The 17,995-nt window shown below is 45.5% G+C and overlaps 1 protein-coding gene across 1 annotated transcript; it reads right to left on the bottom strand.

Annotated features, from left to right (window-relative positions):
* Positions 1 to 37: 37 nt before the first annotated feature.
* Positions 38 to 15,614, bottom strand: fkbp1ab (FKBP prolyl isomerase 1Ab). The gene is made up of 5 exons (XM_037772972.1): positions 15,428 to 15,614; positions 15,266 to 15,313; positions 4,585 to 4,697; positions 3,651 to 3,814; positions 38 to 1,454 (listed from the first exon to the last, which is right to left on the bottom strand). Exons 1-4 carry the CDS (start codon positions 15,462 to 15,464, stop codon positions 3,686 to 3,688), a joined length of 327 nt encoding a protein of 108 aa, XP_037628900.1. The 5' UTR covers positions 15,465 to 15,614; the 3' UTR covers positions 38 to 1,454; positions 3,651 to 3,685.
* Between the last annotated feature and the right edge of the window lie 2,381 nt (positions 15,615 to 17,995).

Genomic DNA, 17,995 nt, shown 5'->3' on the forward strand with positions numbered 1-17,995 from the left:
ATTTATGCATACAAAAAAGGCAAAAACAAAAACCAAGTGGAGAGCACTTCTTTTATTTTAAATATGTCATCATTGGTTTAGTCTGCATACAATAACGTATCAGCAAATAACTACACAGTACAGAGGTGGACTGCTGCCGCACCAGTTGCAGCTTGGCCAATACGTAACATCGACAGCCACGGTCAATATCTGACAGCCAGGCCAGCATATTCCTTCATTAAACTCCATTTAAAACTATCTATTTGAGATACAAAACCACTAGGATGCCCGTGTGTCAGCTTCTTTTTCTACCACAACGCAGACTTCAGTCAGGCAGTGTGGTACTTTACTGACACCGGCTAAAAAAAGAAAAAAAAAAGAAAAACATTATCTGTCATCATAGGTTATACATTAGCTCTGTTGATTCTCAGAGATAGAAAGTTGGCATCTGAAAAATACATGATTGAAGTTGTTACACAAAATAGTGGGGGAGGTCACCATTTGATTGATACCTCAACCCCCTTTTGTAAATTTCAAGCATTTCCCTTTTTTTCTAAGAAAAAAAATAATCCAATTGATGTGCGTCAACGCAACTCCCGTCTTTGCACTGTTCGACCTGTGTGTATGGCTTTAAATGGGGTTTAAAGACTTGGTGAGATGAGAAGGCAATAATAACGCAAATAGGATGCAAAGCTTTAAACATGTACATACTACAGATTCCATCGGGCCTAGAACATGCAGACAGGGCAAGGTAGTAACCAGGTGTCTGGTGAGAATATTTAGGCACACATTAGAACTATCTACAACTGTGATTGGTTTTTCCTTTGCGCCAATTACCCCTCTCCAGCTCACACATCCGTTAACAATTTAAACACAGTGATACTATATAGAAATTGGCATTTTATGTAAGCAAACCCAGTTCCTGTGTTGCACCATTAAGGCCTCCCATGACTTGTCATTTCACTACCACTAAAGTCAACACTAAGCCTCATATCTCTCTAACAGAAAAATCATTTGTAATGATTTTCAGCTGGACGGGGATACAAATATGTGCTTTTCATTTTCTTTTTATATACTTTTTTTGTTTCTGTGATATAACAAGCACCAGCTCTTGTACATTATAATACTAGTTTGCATTGACTCATAAGAGATGAATGTCGCTGCTAGTGGTTCATTGGTATTTTGTACTTCTCAGCGTAACCATGCACAACCAACACTTGTAAAAACAAAGAAAAGTAAAGCGCAATTCAAAAGGTTTCAAGATTAAGAACATGGAGGTTTGTAAGGTTATGGCCCATGGTTTTTAGGAGTAAGAATATGATGGAAAAATATAATTCACTCAGTCACAGAGACAAAATAACACAAACTGTCATAGTTTTGATGAAATAAGTAGTGGAACTATAGACTCAAGCCTCTTATAGAATCAAGTGCAGACTCTCCTAGCTTCTCTCCAGGTCACCCAGGTAGGAAGTCACCTGCGAAGACAACAAGAGGGAACATTTAGGATAAAGCAGAAATAACAGCATACCTCGGGTGTGCATTATTGCTCACGTCCAAGGGGTTTAAAGGTACAGTGTGTAGGATTTGGTGGCATCTAGTGGTGTGGTTGCAGATTGCAACCAACTAAGTACCCCTCCGCTCACTCCTTCCTTTACAAGACTGCGGTAACGTGAGCCGCTGAGTGTTAATTCATGGAGCAACAGAAGTCGGCTATGGCAGATTTTGGTAAAAGAGAGGTAGTCTGCACACTGAATATTACAAACTCCTGAAATGTTGAATTTCAAAACTTTAAGATCTTTGTCAAGCAAATATTTTTGGCTCGAAACCCGAACTTGCTCAAAATAGGTAACCGACACAATGTACAACTCTACTTTTTATTAATGTTATGTGATAATTGCATGGCTGCATGTGAGCAGGGATTGTTTAAAGGTCCCATATCGTGCTCATTTTCAGGTTCATACTTATTTAGGTATACGTATTTCGTGTTTCCACTAGAACATGTTTACACACTGTTATGTTAAAAAAAATACATTATTTTCCTCGTACTGTCTGCCTGAATATACCTGTATTCATGCTCTGTCTGAAACGCTCCGTTTTAGTGCATTTCAACGGAATTGCAACGGAATTGCAACGCAATTGCGTTGCTAGGCAACAACTTGGGTCAATGTTTACTTCCTGTTAGCTGATGTTATTTACATGCACTGCAACAGGAAATAAACCGGGACACATTTGTAATGTTTACGTTTAAAACCGTGTAATGGTATACATAATTGTATATTTGTGACATCACAAATGGGCAGAAATCCCAATTTGAAACGGCTTGTTTCAAACGCACAGTTCCTGAATACGGGCTGTGTGTGTTTCTCCGTATAGTGAGCGTTTTTAATAGTTTAAACAGTATTTATAAAGCACTTGAACCTGCTTTATAATATAAATTACATGAAAATCTCACTTTTTACAATATGGGACCTTTAATACTCTTATGTTGGTGCATTCAAGGCTGCCCCGACAGCTGAGATTTCAAAGACATCTGCTAAACAGCATCATTGCTAATGCTAGAAACATCGTAATTAACACCATCAAATTCACTTTATCCATATCTATTCAATTGTCCAACAACACAGCTCATGAATAGTGTATTTAGACAGCTTACTCACAGATCTCAGTTGTTTGCACTTACATCAATGCACTGCCAAGGACAGTACTCAAAATGGTCCCTGCTTGAAGAATAGCAGATAAAACATTTGCTGTGATGGATTACCACTCTATTCAAGTCTCTGCAAGTTGATTGTCTTTGTGTAGTGAAACATAAGGACACTATTAGCTGCCTGAAAGACAGGAAATATACAATTTAACAAATAGATTGATAGTATGAAAGACACGGTCACACCGGCATTTAAAACAATGAAGTTTGAATTCAATTGATTGATCGATTAATTTCAACAGAACCGCTGCGATCAGTGGATTTATTTTCGGGGGTGATGAAAATTGCTAATTTATCATGTTAACTTCAACTTTGGCGAACTTTGAGATGCTAATCCACACCAAAAGCAAACAGTGCTAACCTTTTTAGTGGTTGTAATTAATCTTCATGGTAAAATCCAAATAATATATTAACTTCCACTGCTCACTTTTAAGGCAAAGTAACTCCTTGAATGGTTTAATTATGACAGTTTCAGTTAACAGCAGTGGTGAGTGAATGTAACATTATAGGCTATTTTTAGGCTACTTATACATTGAGTCGGTCTATTCTATATCGGCTATTGTCTGCCACGTTTTTTTTTTCGCTGTTTTATTACAGCCACCAACGGCCGTGTCTCCTTTTCTACATATTATATGCTTTACTTCCTCCTAATCTTCCATTAGTAGATGTTTCTCACTGGGTTTAAAGTACACGGAACGCGTTTGCCCCATTTCATCAGTAAATCTGTGACCGACCTCGTGGTCTGTTGAAGAAAGCCATGAACGCGCATCTATCTGAATTCCTTACACGTGGCTCAACCTAGTCACACCTCCTCAGCCTGGCTTGGCCTACGTGAAACGCATTAAGCCAGGATGAACTGACTAGACTAGGTCAAGCCTCGCTTTCTCTCTTATCCTTGATTTCTTTATTCTGCTTTTGTGTAACAGACCCCAGTAGATAGAAGGCTAAATTGTTGCGGATTACTTACACACACACACAAAAAAATCAGGCCATGAATTTGTTTCATTCCAAACCCAGCAGCTCAACATCAAAGATGAGGGTGGCGTTAGGAGGAATGATGCCCGGGTGGCCTTTGTTTCCATAAGCGAAGTCAGCTGAGCAGGTCAGCTTGGCCCTCTGACCCACACTCATCTGGAGGCACGAGGAGAGAGAAAGAAACAACAGGGCTCATGTGGAACAGTTAATTAGATCATAATGCAGTCTCTGCAGTCCAAGTAGGATAATAAACCACAGGGGGAAGTGAAATTGAAAACATGTCTCTTACTAATGATGCTTCATTATTTCTAAATCTAATCCTCACAATATTTGATGTCACAGTCATCAAAAGCTTTTTAAACAGATGCCTTATTGAGATATTAAAAAACTGACGTTCTAACACACAAACACAGAGAACGTAGAGAACATGAGGCTACACTGCCATCAATCTACAGGACCTGCACACAGGCTGCACCATTCAGTAGCCAGCTCATCTAAATGCTGCAGGGCTCAGTGTGTGAGATAAAGAGCCGCGTCCTGCCTGCTGTATTGACCCACTGTTTGCGGTGCTAATGGAAACCTTGGTGGGTGAAATCTCGATAATGGAACCATGTCAATAAATTAATGGATTTCAGCAGATGAACTAACGACATTATCAGCAGCAAAATGCATTTTCTGTCTTGCGATCGGAATTATTTCTGCCTCTGAATCATGACTGTTGAAGCTGCTTAGTGGCATGACTTTTTTTCCCTAGAATCGGTCTGTTCCAATAACAAATACACCGTAGCATGTCAAGTATACCCTTTTCTGAAATGATGGATGAGTGTGACCTGCAGAATTTATAGTATTTCACAAGGTTAACATTTAAAAGAGTGACTTTAGTGCATATTTGATGTGTGCAGTATGCGTTCAGTTCTCCAGCCTACCTGCACTACACCCTCCTCCCAGCCTCGGATCACTTCCTGCTTGCCGATTTTGAACCTGAAGGGCTTGTCCCTATCACGAGATGAGTCAAACTTGCGTCCGTCTGTCAGGGAGCCTGTGGACAAGGAGATGGAGAGAGGCACAGAGTCAGCTGCCAATGCACACAGCTTTATCATGTGGGTGAAAAATCCAGCCACTGAACACTCTGAACATAACACAACATAACAGGATTTGTCACGAAGAGACTTGCTGCTGCAGGAAACATATGCAGACCAGATAATGATGGAAAAATACTGGCTCTCTGTGCAGCAACATTCAGGATGAAGAAACTGTATTTATAACATTTCATAAAAAAACACAGGAAACAAATACATCTCCCAAACTTGTCTGACATCCATCTTCCCTGCTTGTGTGTATATTGAGAACGCAAATGAAGGGATTCCAAGGATCTCAGAAATAGCCGCTGCAGCTGTCTGCAGGGTTTCAGTGTGACAGTCAGGAAAACGCAGAATAGCACCCCTCCAAGACTATTTACACCGCCGCTATTACTGTTATTAGCACCGGCAAGGCAGCATGTGTGTGCGTGATGGTTTGGTGTGATGCGAGTGTGTGTGTGTGTGTGTGTGTGTGTAGTGTGGGAGAAGGTGCAACATTGCTTATGTTGTTGGGCACATCAGGGGGCGGCTGGTGAGATGCAGCCTGTACTCCAGGCAGTGGAGTGGGTGTCTTGTCCTCTCCTGGACATCAAGATAGCAGCTTAATGGAATTAATCTGTAAGAGCTGAAAGGTCCAATCAAAGCCACTTTGGCCCATTTCACCAGCAAACAACGCAGTGTTGACATTTTCCAACACCGACCGCTTCCTGCACGCAGAGCCTTCCTGAGAATCCAGCAAATCCAAGTTTTGATCTTCGAGTGGACGTTTCCATTTAAAAAAGGCTGCTGTAATGGAATATCCTGTTTCATGTGGCATTTCAAGGCTGCTTTGTAGGCTGACAGGAAGGGAGACCGCCCAGAGAGGAAATCCTGTAGTTTGTGTGTGATATGAAAAACAAACAGAAGAGATGCAGACTCATGCCTAAAAAGAAATCAAAAAAAAAACGCTTCACTGTGAGAGGCCCAAATCAGGTCTTGTTACATAATGTTGAAGCAAAGAGGCTTGTATTACAGAGAGAGAGTTATGTCTGTCTTACCAAGCAAGAGGACTGAGACCAGCTTTGCCAAACTAAGAATAGGTGCGGACAAATATATAGCGTAGCACGGTGGGAGGCAAAATCCATCTGAAACCCCAGTTTGCTGCTGATGCTGCATGTTTCATTGTACTGTGTTTAAACTGTAATCTCTTTTAATAAATGTCTAGCCAGGCAAGCAGTCTCACTGTGGATGGAAATATCTGTGTCTGTCTCTCTGTCTGTCTGTCTCTATGTCTGTCTGTCTGTCTGTCTCCATCGGACCAGAGTTTTTATTTGTACAATGACCTGCAGACCTACTGACACTCCCATCAGCCTCAGCTGTACTTTGTGAGCATGTTAGCATGCAGACATTATCATTTAGCTCAAAGCACCGCTGTGCACTTTGTCGGGAAATGACTAGAGCTGAAACGATCAGTCGATTAATCGATTAGTTCATCGGCAGAAAATTAATCTGCAACTACTTTGAAAATCGATTAACCCTTGAAATACATTTTCAAGCAAAACATTTTAAAAAATCACTAGTTCCAGCTTATAAAATGTGAATATTTTCTGGTTTTCTAGCCTTTTAGAATATTAATCTGAATATCTTTATAAACAGTCTATGGTTCAGGACTGCTTATCAGACAAAACAAGACATTTTAAAACGTCAACTTGGGCTCTGGGAAACTGTAATGAGCATTTTTTTATTCACTGACATTCTATAAACCTAATGATTAATTGGTACATTAATCAATAATGAAAATAATCATCAGCAGCCCTAGATATACCTATATGATACTGTACAGTATATTGGTCCTATAGCTGCATCATGGTTACACAAAGAATGAAATGATACAACTGATATTATGAGCCTCTATAGGAATAAATGAGTGATGTCATATAGACCTATAGGAGGTATAATGGGCAATACTTTAAATATTTAGTGTTATTCATACGTTGTGTATCTCTGGAGAAAATATTACAGGAATAATACAGAGAGTCATTATTACAGCCGGCCAGACGGTTATAATCCGCTCAGCTAAACACCACCAACACCAACCCCCCAGAAACTCAGACTGAGACAGAAAAGAGCTGGAAATCAGACAGGATTTAAAACCCTGCTGTTGGTCTGTCTGTCTGTCTCTGTCTGTCTGTCTTTCTGTCTGTCTGCCTGCCTGTCTGCCTGCCTGTCTGTCTGTCTGTCTCACTGTCTGTCTGGGCTCTGAGTGAACCCTGCGGAAGAATCTGTCCGCGTCTCCGTCTGTGTTAGTTCTCCAGACAGGAAGGAGGACTACATTATCCAGAGATCTTGGTGAGACTATAATGGACCGTTCGGCCCAAACTAGAGCGCATTATTTCATGCAGTGATGAATCCAGCGCGCTGTCCCCGGGACCCGCAGCCACTGCTCCTACTATGGACATGATCACATCCCAGTGTCTCCTCCTGCTGTGGACATGATCACATCCCAGTGTCTCTTCCTGCTGTGGACATGATCACATCCCAGTGTCTCCTCCTGCTGTGGACATGATCACATCCCAGTGTCTCTTCCTGCTGTGGACATGATCACATCCCAGTGTCTCCTCCTGCTGTGGACATGTTCACATCCCAGTGTCTCCTCCTGCTGTGGACATGATCACATCCCAGTGTCTCCTGCTGCTGTGGACATGATCGCATCCCAGTGTCTCCTCCTGCTGTGGACATGATCACATCCCAGTGTCTCCTCCTGCTGTGGACATGATCGCATCCCAGTGTGGACATGATCACATCCCAGTGTCTCCTCCTGCTGTGGACATGATCACATCCCAGTGTCTCCTCCTGCTGTGGACATGATCGCATCCCAGTGTGGACATGATCACATCCCAGTGTCTCCTCCTGCTGTGGACATGATCACATCCCAGTGTCTCTTCCTGCTGTGGACATGATCACATCCCAGTGTCTCCTCCTGCTGTGGACATGATCACATCCCAGTGTCTCCTCCTGCTGTGGACATGATCACATCCCAGTGTCTCCTCCTGCTGTGGACATGATCGCATCCCAGTGTCTCCTCCTGCTGTGGACATGATCACATCCCAGTGTCTCCTCCTGCTGTGGACATGATCGCATCCCAGTGTGGACATGATCACATCCCAGTGTCTCCTCCTGCTGTAGACATGATCACATCCCAGTGTCATGATCACATCCCAGTGTCTCCTCCCGCTGTGGACATGATGGCATCCAAGTGTCTCCTCCTGCTGTGGACATGATCACATCCAGTGTCTCCTCCTGCTGTGGACATGATCGCATCCCAGTGTCTTCTCCTGCTGTGGACATGATCACATCCCAGTGTGGACATGATCACATCCCTGTATGGACATGATCACATCCCAGTGTGGACATGATCAAATCCCAGTGTGGACATGATCACATCCCAGTGTCTCCTCCTGCTGTGGACATGATCACATCCAAGTGTGGACATGATCACATCCCAGTGTCTCTTCCTGCTGTGGACATGATCACATCCCAGTGTCTCCTCCTGCTGTGGACATGATCACATCCCAGTGTCTCCTCCTGCTGTGGACATGATCACATCCCAGTGTCTCCTCCTGCTGTGGACATGATCGCATCCCAGTGTCTCCTCCTGCTGTGGACATGATCACATCCCAGTGTCTCCTCCTGCTGTGGACATGATCGCATCCCAGTGTGGACATGATCACATCCCAGTGTCTCCTCCTGCTGTGGACATGATCACATCCCAGTGTCTCCTCCTGCTGTGGACATGATCGCATCCCAGTGTCTCCTCCTGCTGTGGACATGATCACATCCCAGTGTCTCCTCCTGCTGTGGACATGATCGCATCCCAGTGTGGACATGATCACATCCCAGTGTCTCCTCCTGCTGTGGACATGATCACATCCCAGTGTCTCCTCCTGCTGTGGACATGATCGCATCCCAGTGTGGACATGATCACATCCCAGTGTCTCCTCCTGCTGTGGACATGATCACATCCCAGTGTCTCTTCCTGCTGTGGACATGATCACATCCCAGTGTCTCCTCCTGCTGTGGACATGATCACATCCCAGTGTCTCCTCCTGCTGTGGACATGATCGCATCCCAGTGTCTCCTCCTGCTGTGGACATGATCGCATCCCAGTGTCTCCTCCTGCTGTGGACATGATCTCATCCCAGTGTCTCCTCCTGCTGTGGACATGATCGCATCCCAGTGTGGACATGATCACATCCAGTGTCTCCTCCTGCTGTGGACATGATCACATCCCAGTGTCATGATCACATCCCAGTGTCTCCTCCTGCTGTGGACATGATCACATCCCAGTGTCTCCTCCTGCTGTGGACATGATCGCATCCCAGTGTCTCCTCCTGCTGTGGACATGATCACATCCCAGTGTCTCCTCCTGCTGTGGACATGATCGCATCCCAGTGTGGACATGATCACATCCCAGCGTCTCCTCCTGCTGTGGACATGATCACATCCCAGTGTCATGATCACATCCCAGTGTCTCCTCCCGCTGTGGACATGATGGCATCCAAGTGTCTCCTCCTGCTGTGGACATGATCACATCCCAGTGTCTCCTCCTGCTGTGGACATGATCGCATCCCAGTGTCTTCTCCTGCTGTGGACATCATCACATCCCAGTGTGGGACATGATCACATCCCTGTATGGACATGATCACATCCCAGTTGTGGACATGATCAAATCCCAGTGTGGACATGATCACATCCCAGTGTCTCCTCCTGCTGTGGACATGATCACATCCAAGTGTGGACATGATCACATCCCAGTGTCTCTTCCTGCTGTGGACATGATCACATCCCAGTGTCCTCTCCTGCTGTGGACATGATCACATCCCAGTGTCTCCTCCTGCTGTGGACATGATCACATCCCAGTGTCTCCTCCTGCTGTGGACATGATCGCATCCCAGTGTCTCCTCCTGCTGTGGACATGATCACATCCCAGTGTCTCCTCCTGCTGTGGACATGATCGCATCCCAGTGTGGACATGATCACATCCCAGTGTCTCCTCCTGCTGTGGACATGATCACATCCCAGTGTCTCCTCCTGCTGTGGACCATGATCGCATCCCAGTGTCTCCTCCTGCTGTGGACATGATCACATCCAGTGTCTCCTCCTGCTGTGGACATGATCGCATCCCAGTGTGGACATGATCACATCCAGTGTCTCCTCTGGCTTGGACATGATCACATCCCAGTGTCTCCTCCTGCTGTGGACATGATCGCATCCCAGTGTGGACATGATCACATCCCAGTGTCTCCTCCTGCTGTGGACATGATCACCATCCCAGTGTCTCTTCCTGCTGTGGACATGATCACATCCCAGTGTCTCCTCCTGCTGTGGACATGATCACATCCCAAGTGTCTCCTCCTGCTGTGGACATGATCACATCCCAGTGTCTCCTCCTGCTGTGGACATGATCGCATCCCAGTGTCTCCTCCTGCTGTGGACATGATCACATCCCAGTGTTCTCCTCCTGCTGTGGACATGATCGCATCCCAGTGTGGACATGATCACATCCCAGTGTCTCCTCCTGCTGTGGACATGATCACATCCCAGTGTCATGATCCATCCCCTCCTCCTGCTGTGGACATGATCACATCCCAGTGTCTCCTCCTGCTGTGGACATGATCACATCCAGTGTCTCCTCCTGCTGTGGACATGATCGCATCCCAGTGTCTCCTCCTGCTGTGGACATGATCACATCCCAGTGTCTCCTCCTGCTGTGGACATGATCGCATCCCAGTGTGGACATGATCACATCCCAGTGTCTCCTCCTGCTGTGGACATGATCACATCCCAGTGTCATGATCACATCCCAGTGTCTCCTCCAGCTGTGGACATGATGGCATCCAAGTGTCTCCTCCTGCTGTGGACATGATCACATCCCAGTGTCTCCTCCTGCTGTGGACATGATCGCATCCCAGTGTCTTCTCCTGCTGTGGGACATGATCACATCCCAGTGTGGACATGATCACATCCCTGTATGGACATGATCACATCCCAGTGTGGACATGATCAAATCCCAGTGTGGACATGATCACATCCCAGTGTCTCCTCCTGCTGTGGACATGATCACATCCAAGTGTGGACATGATCACATCCCAGTGTCTCTTCCTGCTGTGGACATGATCACATCCCAGTGTCTCCTCCTGCTGTGGACATGATCGCATCCCAGTGTCTCCTCCTGCTGTGGACATGATCACATCCCAGTGTCTCCTCCTGCTGTGGACATGATCGCATCCCAGTGTGGACATGATCACATCCCAGTGTCTCCTCCTGCTGTGGACATGATCACATCCCAGTGTCATGATCACATCCCAGTGTCTCCTCCTGCTGTGGACATGATGGCATCCAAGTGTCTCCTCCTGCTGTGGACATGATCACATCCCAGTGTCTCCTCCTGCTGTGGACATGATCGCATCCCAGTGTCTTCTCCTGCTGTGGACATGATCACATCCCAGTGTGGACATGATCACATCCCTGTATGGACATGATCACATCCCAGTGTGGACATGATCAAATCCCAGTGTGGACATGATCACATCCCAGTGTCTCCTCCTGCTGTGGACATGATCACATCCAAGTGTGGACATGATCACATCCCAGTGTCTCTTCCTGCTGTGGACATGATCACATCCCAGTGTCTCCTCCTGCTGTGGACATGATCACATCCCAGTGTCTCCTCCTGCTGTGGACATGATCACATCCCAGTGTCTCCTCCTGCTGTGGACATGATCACATCCCAGTGTCTCCTCCTGCTGTGGACATGATCACATCCCAGTGTCTCCTCCTGCTGTGGACATGATCGCATCCCAGTGTCTCCTCCTGCTGTGGACATGATCACATCCCAGTGTCTCCTCCTGCTGTGGACATGATCGCATCCCAGTGTGGACATGATCACATCCCAGTGTCTCCTCCTGCTGTGGACATGATCACATCCCAGTGTCATGATCACATCCCAGTGTCTCCTCCTGCTGTGGACATGATGGCATCCAAGTGTCTCCTCCTGCTGTGGACATGATCACATCCCAGTGTCTCCTCCTGCTGTGGACATGATCGCATCCCAGTGTCTCCTCCTGCTGTGGACATGATGGCATCCAAGTGTCTCCTCCTGCTGTGGACATGATCACATCCCAGTGTCTTCTCCTGCTGTGGACATGATCACATCCCAGTGTGGACATGATCACATCCCTGTATGGACATGATCACATCCCAGTGTGGACATGATCAAATCCCAGTGTCTCTTCCTGCTGTGGACATGATCACATCCCAGTGTCTCTTCCTGCTGTGGACATGATCACATCCCAGTGTCTCCTCCTGCTGTGGACATGATCACATCCCAGTGTCTCCTACTGATGTGGACATGACCGCATCCCAGTGTCTCCTCCTGCTGTGGACATGATCACATCCCAGTGTCTCCTCCTGCTGTGGACATGATCGCATCCCAGTGTCTCCTCCTGCTGTGGACATGATCACATCCCAGTGTCTCCTCCTGTCTCCTCCTGCTGTGGACATGATCACATCCCAGTGTCTCCTCCTGCTGTGGACATGATCACATCCCAGTGTCTCCTCCTGCTGTGGACATGATCGCATCCCAGTGTCTCCTCCTGCTGTGGACATGATCACATCCCAGTGTCTCCTCCTGCTGTGGACATGATCGCATCCCAGTGTGGACATGATCACATCCCAGTGTCTCCTCCTGCTGTGGACATGATCACATCCCAGTGTCTCCTCCTGCTGTGGACATGATCACATCCCAGTGTCATGATCACATCCCAGTGTCTCCTCCCGCTGTGGACATGATGGCATCCAAGTGTCTCCTCCTGCTGTGGACATGATCGCATCCCAGTGTCTCCTCCTGCTGTGGACATGATCGCATCCCAGTGTGGACATGATCACATCCCAGTGTCTCCTCCTGCTGTGGACATGATCACATCCCAGTGTCTCTTCCTGCTGTGGACATGATCACATCCCAGTGTCTCCTCCTGCTGTGGACATGATCACATCCCAGTGTCTCTTCCTGCTGTGGACATGATCACATCCCAATGTCTCCTCCTGCTGTGGACATGATCACATCCCAGTGTCTCCTCCTGCTGTGGACATGATCACATCCCAGTGTCTCCTCCTGCTGTGGACATGATCTCATCCCAGTGTCTCCTCCTGCTGTGGACATGATCACATCCCAGTGTCTCCTCCTGCTGTGGACATGATCGCATCCCAGTGTGGACATGATCACATCCCAGTGTCTCCTCCTGCTGTGGACATGATCACATCCCAGTGTCATGATCACATCCCAGTGTCTCCTCCCGCTGTGGACATGATGGCATCCAAGTGTCTCCTCCTGCTGTGGACATGATCGCATCCCAGTGTCTCCTCCTGCTGTGGACATGATCGCATCCCAGTGTCTCCTCCTGCTGTGGACATGATCGCATCCCAGTGTCTCCTCCTGCTGTGGACATGATCACATCCCAGTGTCTCCTCCTGCTGTGGACATGATCGCATCCCAGTGTGGACATGATCACATCCCAGTGTCTCCTCCTGCTGTGGACATGATCACATCCCAGTGTCATGATCACATCCCAGTGTCTCCTCCTGCTGTGGACATGATGGCATCCAAGTGTCTCCTCCTGCTGTGGACATGATCACATCCCAGTGTCTCCTCCTGCTGTGGACATGATCGCATCCCAGTGTCTTCTCCTGCTGTGGACATGATCACATCCCAGTGTGGACATGATCACATCCCTGTATGGACATGATCACATCCCAGTGTGGACATGATCAAATCCCATTGTGGACATGATCACATCCCAGTGTCTCCTCCTGCTGTGGACATGATCACATCCAAGTGTGGACATGATCACATCCCAGTGTCTCTTCCTGCTGTGGACATGATCACATCCCAGTGTCTCCTCCTGCTGTGGACATGATCACATCCCAGTGTCTCCTCCTGCTGTGGACATGATCACATCCCAGTGTCTCCTCCTGCTGTGGACATGATCGCATCCCAGTGTCTCCTCCTGCTGTGGACATGATCACATCCCAGTGTCTCCTCCTGCTGTGGACATGATCGCATCCCAGTGTGGACATGATCACATCCCAGTGTCTCCTCCTGCTGTGGACATGATCACATCCCAGTGTCATGATCACATCCCAGTGTCTCCTCCTGCTGTGGACATGATGGCATCCAAGTGTCTCCTCCTGCTGTGGACATGATCACATCCCAGTGTCTCCTCCTGCTGTGGACATGATCGCATCCCAGTGTCTTCTCCTGCTGTGGACATAATCACATCCCATTGTGGACATGATCACATCCCTGTATGGACATGATCACATCCCAGTGTGGACATGATCAAATCCCAGTGTGGACATGATCACATCCCAGTGTCTCCTCCTGCTGTGGACATGATCACATCCAAGTGTGGACATGATCACATCCCAGTGTCTCTTCCTGCTGTGGACATGATCACATCCCAGTGTCTCCTCCTGCTGTGGACATGATCACATCCCAGTGTCTCCTCCTGCTGTGGACATGATCACATCCCAGTGTCTCCTCCTGCTGTGGACATCATCGCATCCCAGTGTCTCCTCCTGCTGTGGACATGATCACATCCCAGTGTCTCCTCCTGCTGTGGACATGATCGCATCCCAGTGTGGACATGATCACATCTCAGTGTCTCCTCCTGCTGTGGACATGATCACATCCCAGTGTCATGATCACATCCCAGTGTCTCCTCCTGCTGCGGACATGATGGCATCCAAGTGTCTCCTCCTGCTGTGGACATGATCACATCCCAGTGTCTCCTCCTGCTGTGGACATGATTGCATCCCAGTGTCTTCTCCTGCTGTGGACATGATCACATCCCAGTGTGGACATGATCACATCCCTGTATGGACATGATCACATCCCAGTGTGGACATGATCAAATCCCAGTGTCTCTTCCTGCTGTGGACATGATCACATCCAAGTGTGGACATGATCACATCCCAGTGTCTCTTCCTGCTGTGGACATGATCACATCCCAGTGTCTCCTACTGATGTGGACATGACCGCATCCCAGTGTCTCCTCCTGCTGTGGACATGATCACATCCCAGTGTCTCCTCCTGCTGTGGACATGATCACATCCCAGTGTCTCCTCCTGCTGTGGACATGATCGCATCCCAGTGTCTCCTCCTGCCTCCTCCTGCTGTGGATATGATCACATCCCAGTGTCTCCTCCAGGGAGAGGACATGTGGTGAAGGGGTTATATGTCCATGCAGCCCAGTGGACAGTGAGACATGTCTGATCGCTCCACAGCCACGCTGAGTGCTCCAGTCTCGCTTTAACAGCCTTATTATGGGCTGTACAGTGTGATACTTACAGGATTAGCAGGCTCTTCTGCAGCAGACAGTTGCCCCCCAGCCGTCACTCCACTTGTTCGGCCTCCATGAGTACAAAATAACCACAATGTGCACAATGTGTTCATGCATGCAGAGTAATAAGTTTCTTATTTAAAACTCACCAACATAATGCACCACGCACGTCTGTCCTTTTTTGGGGAAAGTCCTTCCTGTGGAGGAACCAGAGAGGATCTTATTATAACGGACACACTGCGCAGTGAAGGCGCTGTTTCTGCGGCTCCTATCAGGCTACATGAACAGGAATGAACGCGAACACGCTTTACCGTCTCCAGGGGTTATGGTCTCGATCTCCACTCCCATGGTAACGCTGTGTACTGGAGCTGTCTCTGTCTCTGTCTCTGTCCCTGTCCCTGCACCGGCAGTCTGTCTGTCTGTCTGCTCCTCCGGCGGGTCTCCTCAGCTGTCTGTCTCTCTCTCTCTCTCTCTCTCTGTCTCTATCTGTCTGTCTGTGTCTCTCTCTCTCGCTCTCTGCAGGGAGACCAGCGTCAATAGCGTTTATTATACAACACCACTTCCGCCCCCAACCTCCAAAATAAAACCCGTACAGATGGATTTCAGACTAAAACACTGGCCCCCTGGCGGTCATAGTGGAGGCCTACATCAACATCACATCATTTATCAGGCCTACTGAAATTAGTTGGATAATATATCTATTTAATCTATCTAGTATATTATAATATAATATAATATAAATATAATATAATATAATATAATATATATATGATATAAATACAATATAATATGATATAAATATAATATAATATAATGTGATATAATACAATACAATATAATATAATATAATGTAATATAATTCAATATAATATAATACAATATAATACAATATGATATTATATTATATTATATAATGTAATATAATTCAATATAATATAATACAATATAATATAATATAATATAATATAATGACTATACATACTGTATATACACACATATATACATATATGTATACACATACATATATACATACTGTATACACACATATATACATATACATACATACACATATTATTTATATATATCATTTATATATTTATACACAAACACACACATATATATATATATATATACATATATACACAGTATATACACACAGACACACACATATATATATATATATGTATATATATATATATACAGCATATACACAGACACACACTTACACATATATATGTATATATATATATATACATATATATACTGTATAACACAGATTACAGTGCACTGACTGCTCACCCACACTGCAGTGTAAAACTGAAAAGAGAGCCAGCGAGAGGGGAAAAGTTGCAGTGAGAGATGGGGCTAATTTAGATGAAGAGCTCTGAGTCAAAGCATCCTGTCCAAGCAGATACTCAGATGGTCTCTGCTCACGTCTCCACAGCCCGCATCTTCCCTCCTGTAGAAGCCAACGGCAATAAGAGCAAGTGCTTCTGATATCCACTGGAACAACTTTAATGTAGCGAGAAATTTTAAACTGGTAGATCATTAATTTAATTATGATCACCATGTATAAGCCATATTCTATTCTAACTGGAAGAGCAGTGTAATATATTCACGTTTTAGCTTTTGATCGTCCAACATTCTCCATGACTCATTAAACTGCAGCTCAGTAGTTTTCGGGGGGTGTTATGCTGAGGTCACAAGAACAGATAATTGGCTCTAAGTGCATGTCATGGAGTGTCCACGTGGGCGTGCATGGCCACACAGATAAATGTTGGTTCAAAATACAATAAATTTAAACTGCAGATTATTTGTGCTTTACATCTTATCTTGAGTGACACAAATGATGGCAGTATGAGATTAATCTCTTAGAAACACACAGCACTGCGAGTCTCTTCTGGTTTGATCTAGTCAATATCATTCTGGAGAGGCAGAAACAAAAGGAACATATTCACTAGTGTATACACAGTAATACATGTGCTGCAACTATGCTACTGTATATTTATATCTGATGACAAGCGTGTGATGGGCAACAAAGGTCGCCGATTAGAACCCAAGAAACAAAACAAAAAAAAATGTTTAATCATCTTTCTAAATTCCTTCATTTTTTTCACCTGTGAAAACAGGTGGAGAAAAAAAAGTTTAGGCACGTGACATTTTTTTGTCAGGATTATTTTTTTAAATGTTTGTTATAAATATTCATTTTTGCCACAAGAGGCTCAAGTGCACCACTAGCCCATGTTCTTGTTTTCTTCCAGATGAGTTGTAATTTCTCCATGCACTCTAAACACAAGCTACATACTGTATATTGTGTGTTACCAAGTTATGTAAATTAACACTCACCTGGACGAAGACATGCTTTTAGTCCCATTTAGAACCATAGAGTGTATATAAGAAGTGGACGTAGTCACCCACTGGTTTGTGGACTGCTGTTTTAAAGCCTCGAGTTCGGCATTTTGGCCCTCACCATCTTGGCTTTTTGGAATGAAACCAGATCAAGGAATCCAGTTTCCACTGAAGAAAATCAACATTTCTGATATGATGCTGCTGCCCAAAGGGATCCAATTAGTGTAGTTAATGTACATGCACTGAATAATGATAAAGATATTGAAGAAGATTCAATTGAATTCAATTTATTTTTATATAGCGTCAAATCATAACAGAAGTTATCTCCAGACGCTTTTCATATAGAGCAGGTCTAGTACTCTAGTACTATATAAGATGAAGACATTTGGACAGAACCACAACATCACATTTAAAAAAACAATCCAAAAAGTGACAAATTATGTCAACTTGGGAACAGGGATATTTATGATAAATATCATTTATCAAATATCATTTTCCGACCTATAATAATAAAAACACAAGACCGTAAG

This window comes from Sebastes umbrosus, chromosome 6, assembly GCF_015220745.1.
Source record: "Sebastes umbrosus isolate fSebUmb1 chromosome 6, fSebUmb1.pri, whole genome shotgun sequence".
Taxonomy (NCBI): Eukaryota; Metazoa; Chordata; class Actinopteri; order Perciformes; family Sebastidae; genus Sebastes; species Sebastes umbrosus.

Excerpts from the sequence above, each read along its gene's own strand:
- fkbp1ab (XM_037772972.1), bottom strand. The coding sequence starts at position 15,464 with ATGGGAGTGGAGATCGAGACCATAACCCCTGGAGACG. Across the intron at positions 4,698-15,265 it reads GTGCGTGGTGCATTATGTTG|GCTCCCTGACAGACGGACGC; the intron begins GTGAGTTTTAAA and ends CCTTGTCCACAG. Across the intron at positions 3,815-4,584 it reads GGGAGGAGGGTGTAGTGCAG|ATGAGTGTGGGTCAGAGGGC; the intron begins GTAGGCTGGAGA and ends TCGTGCCTCCAG.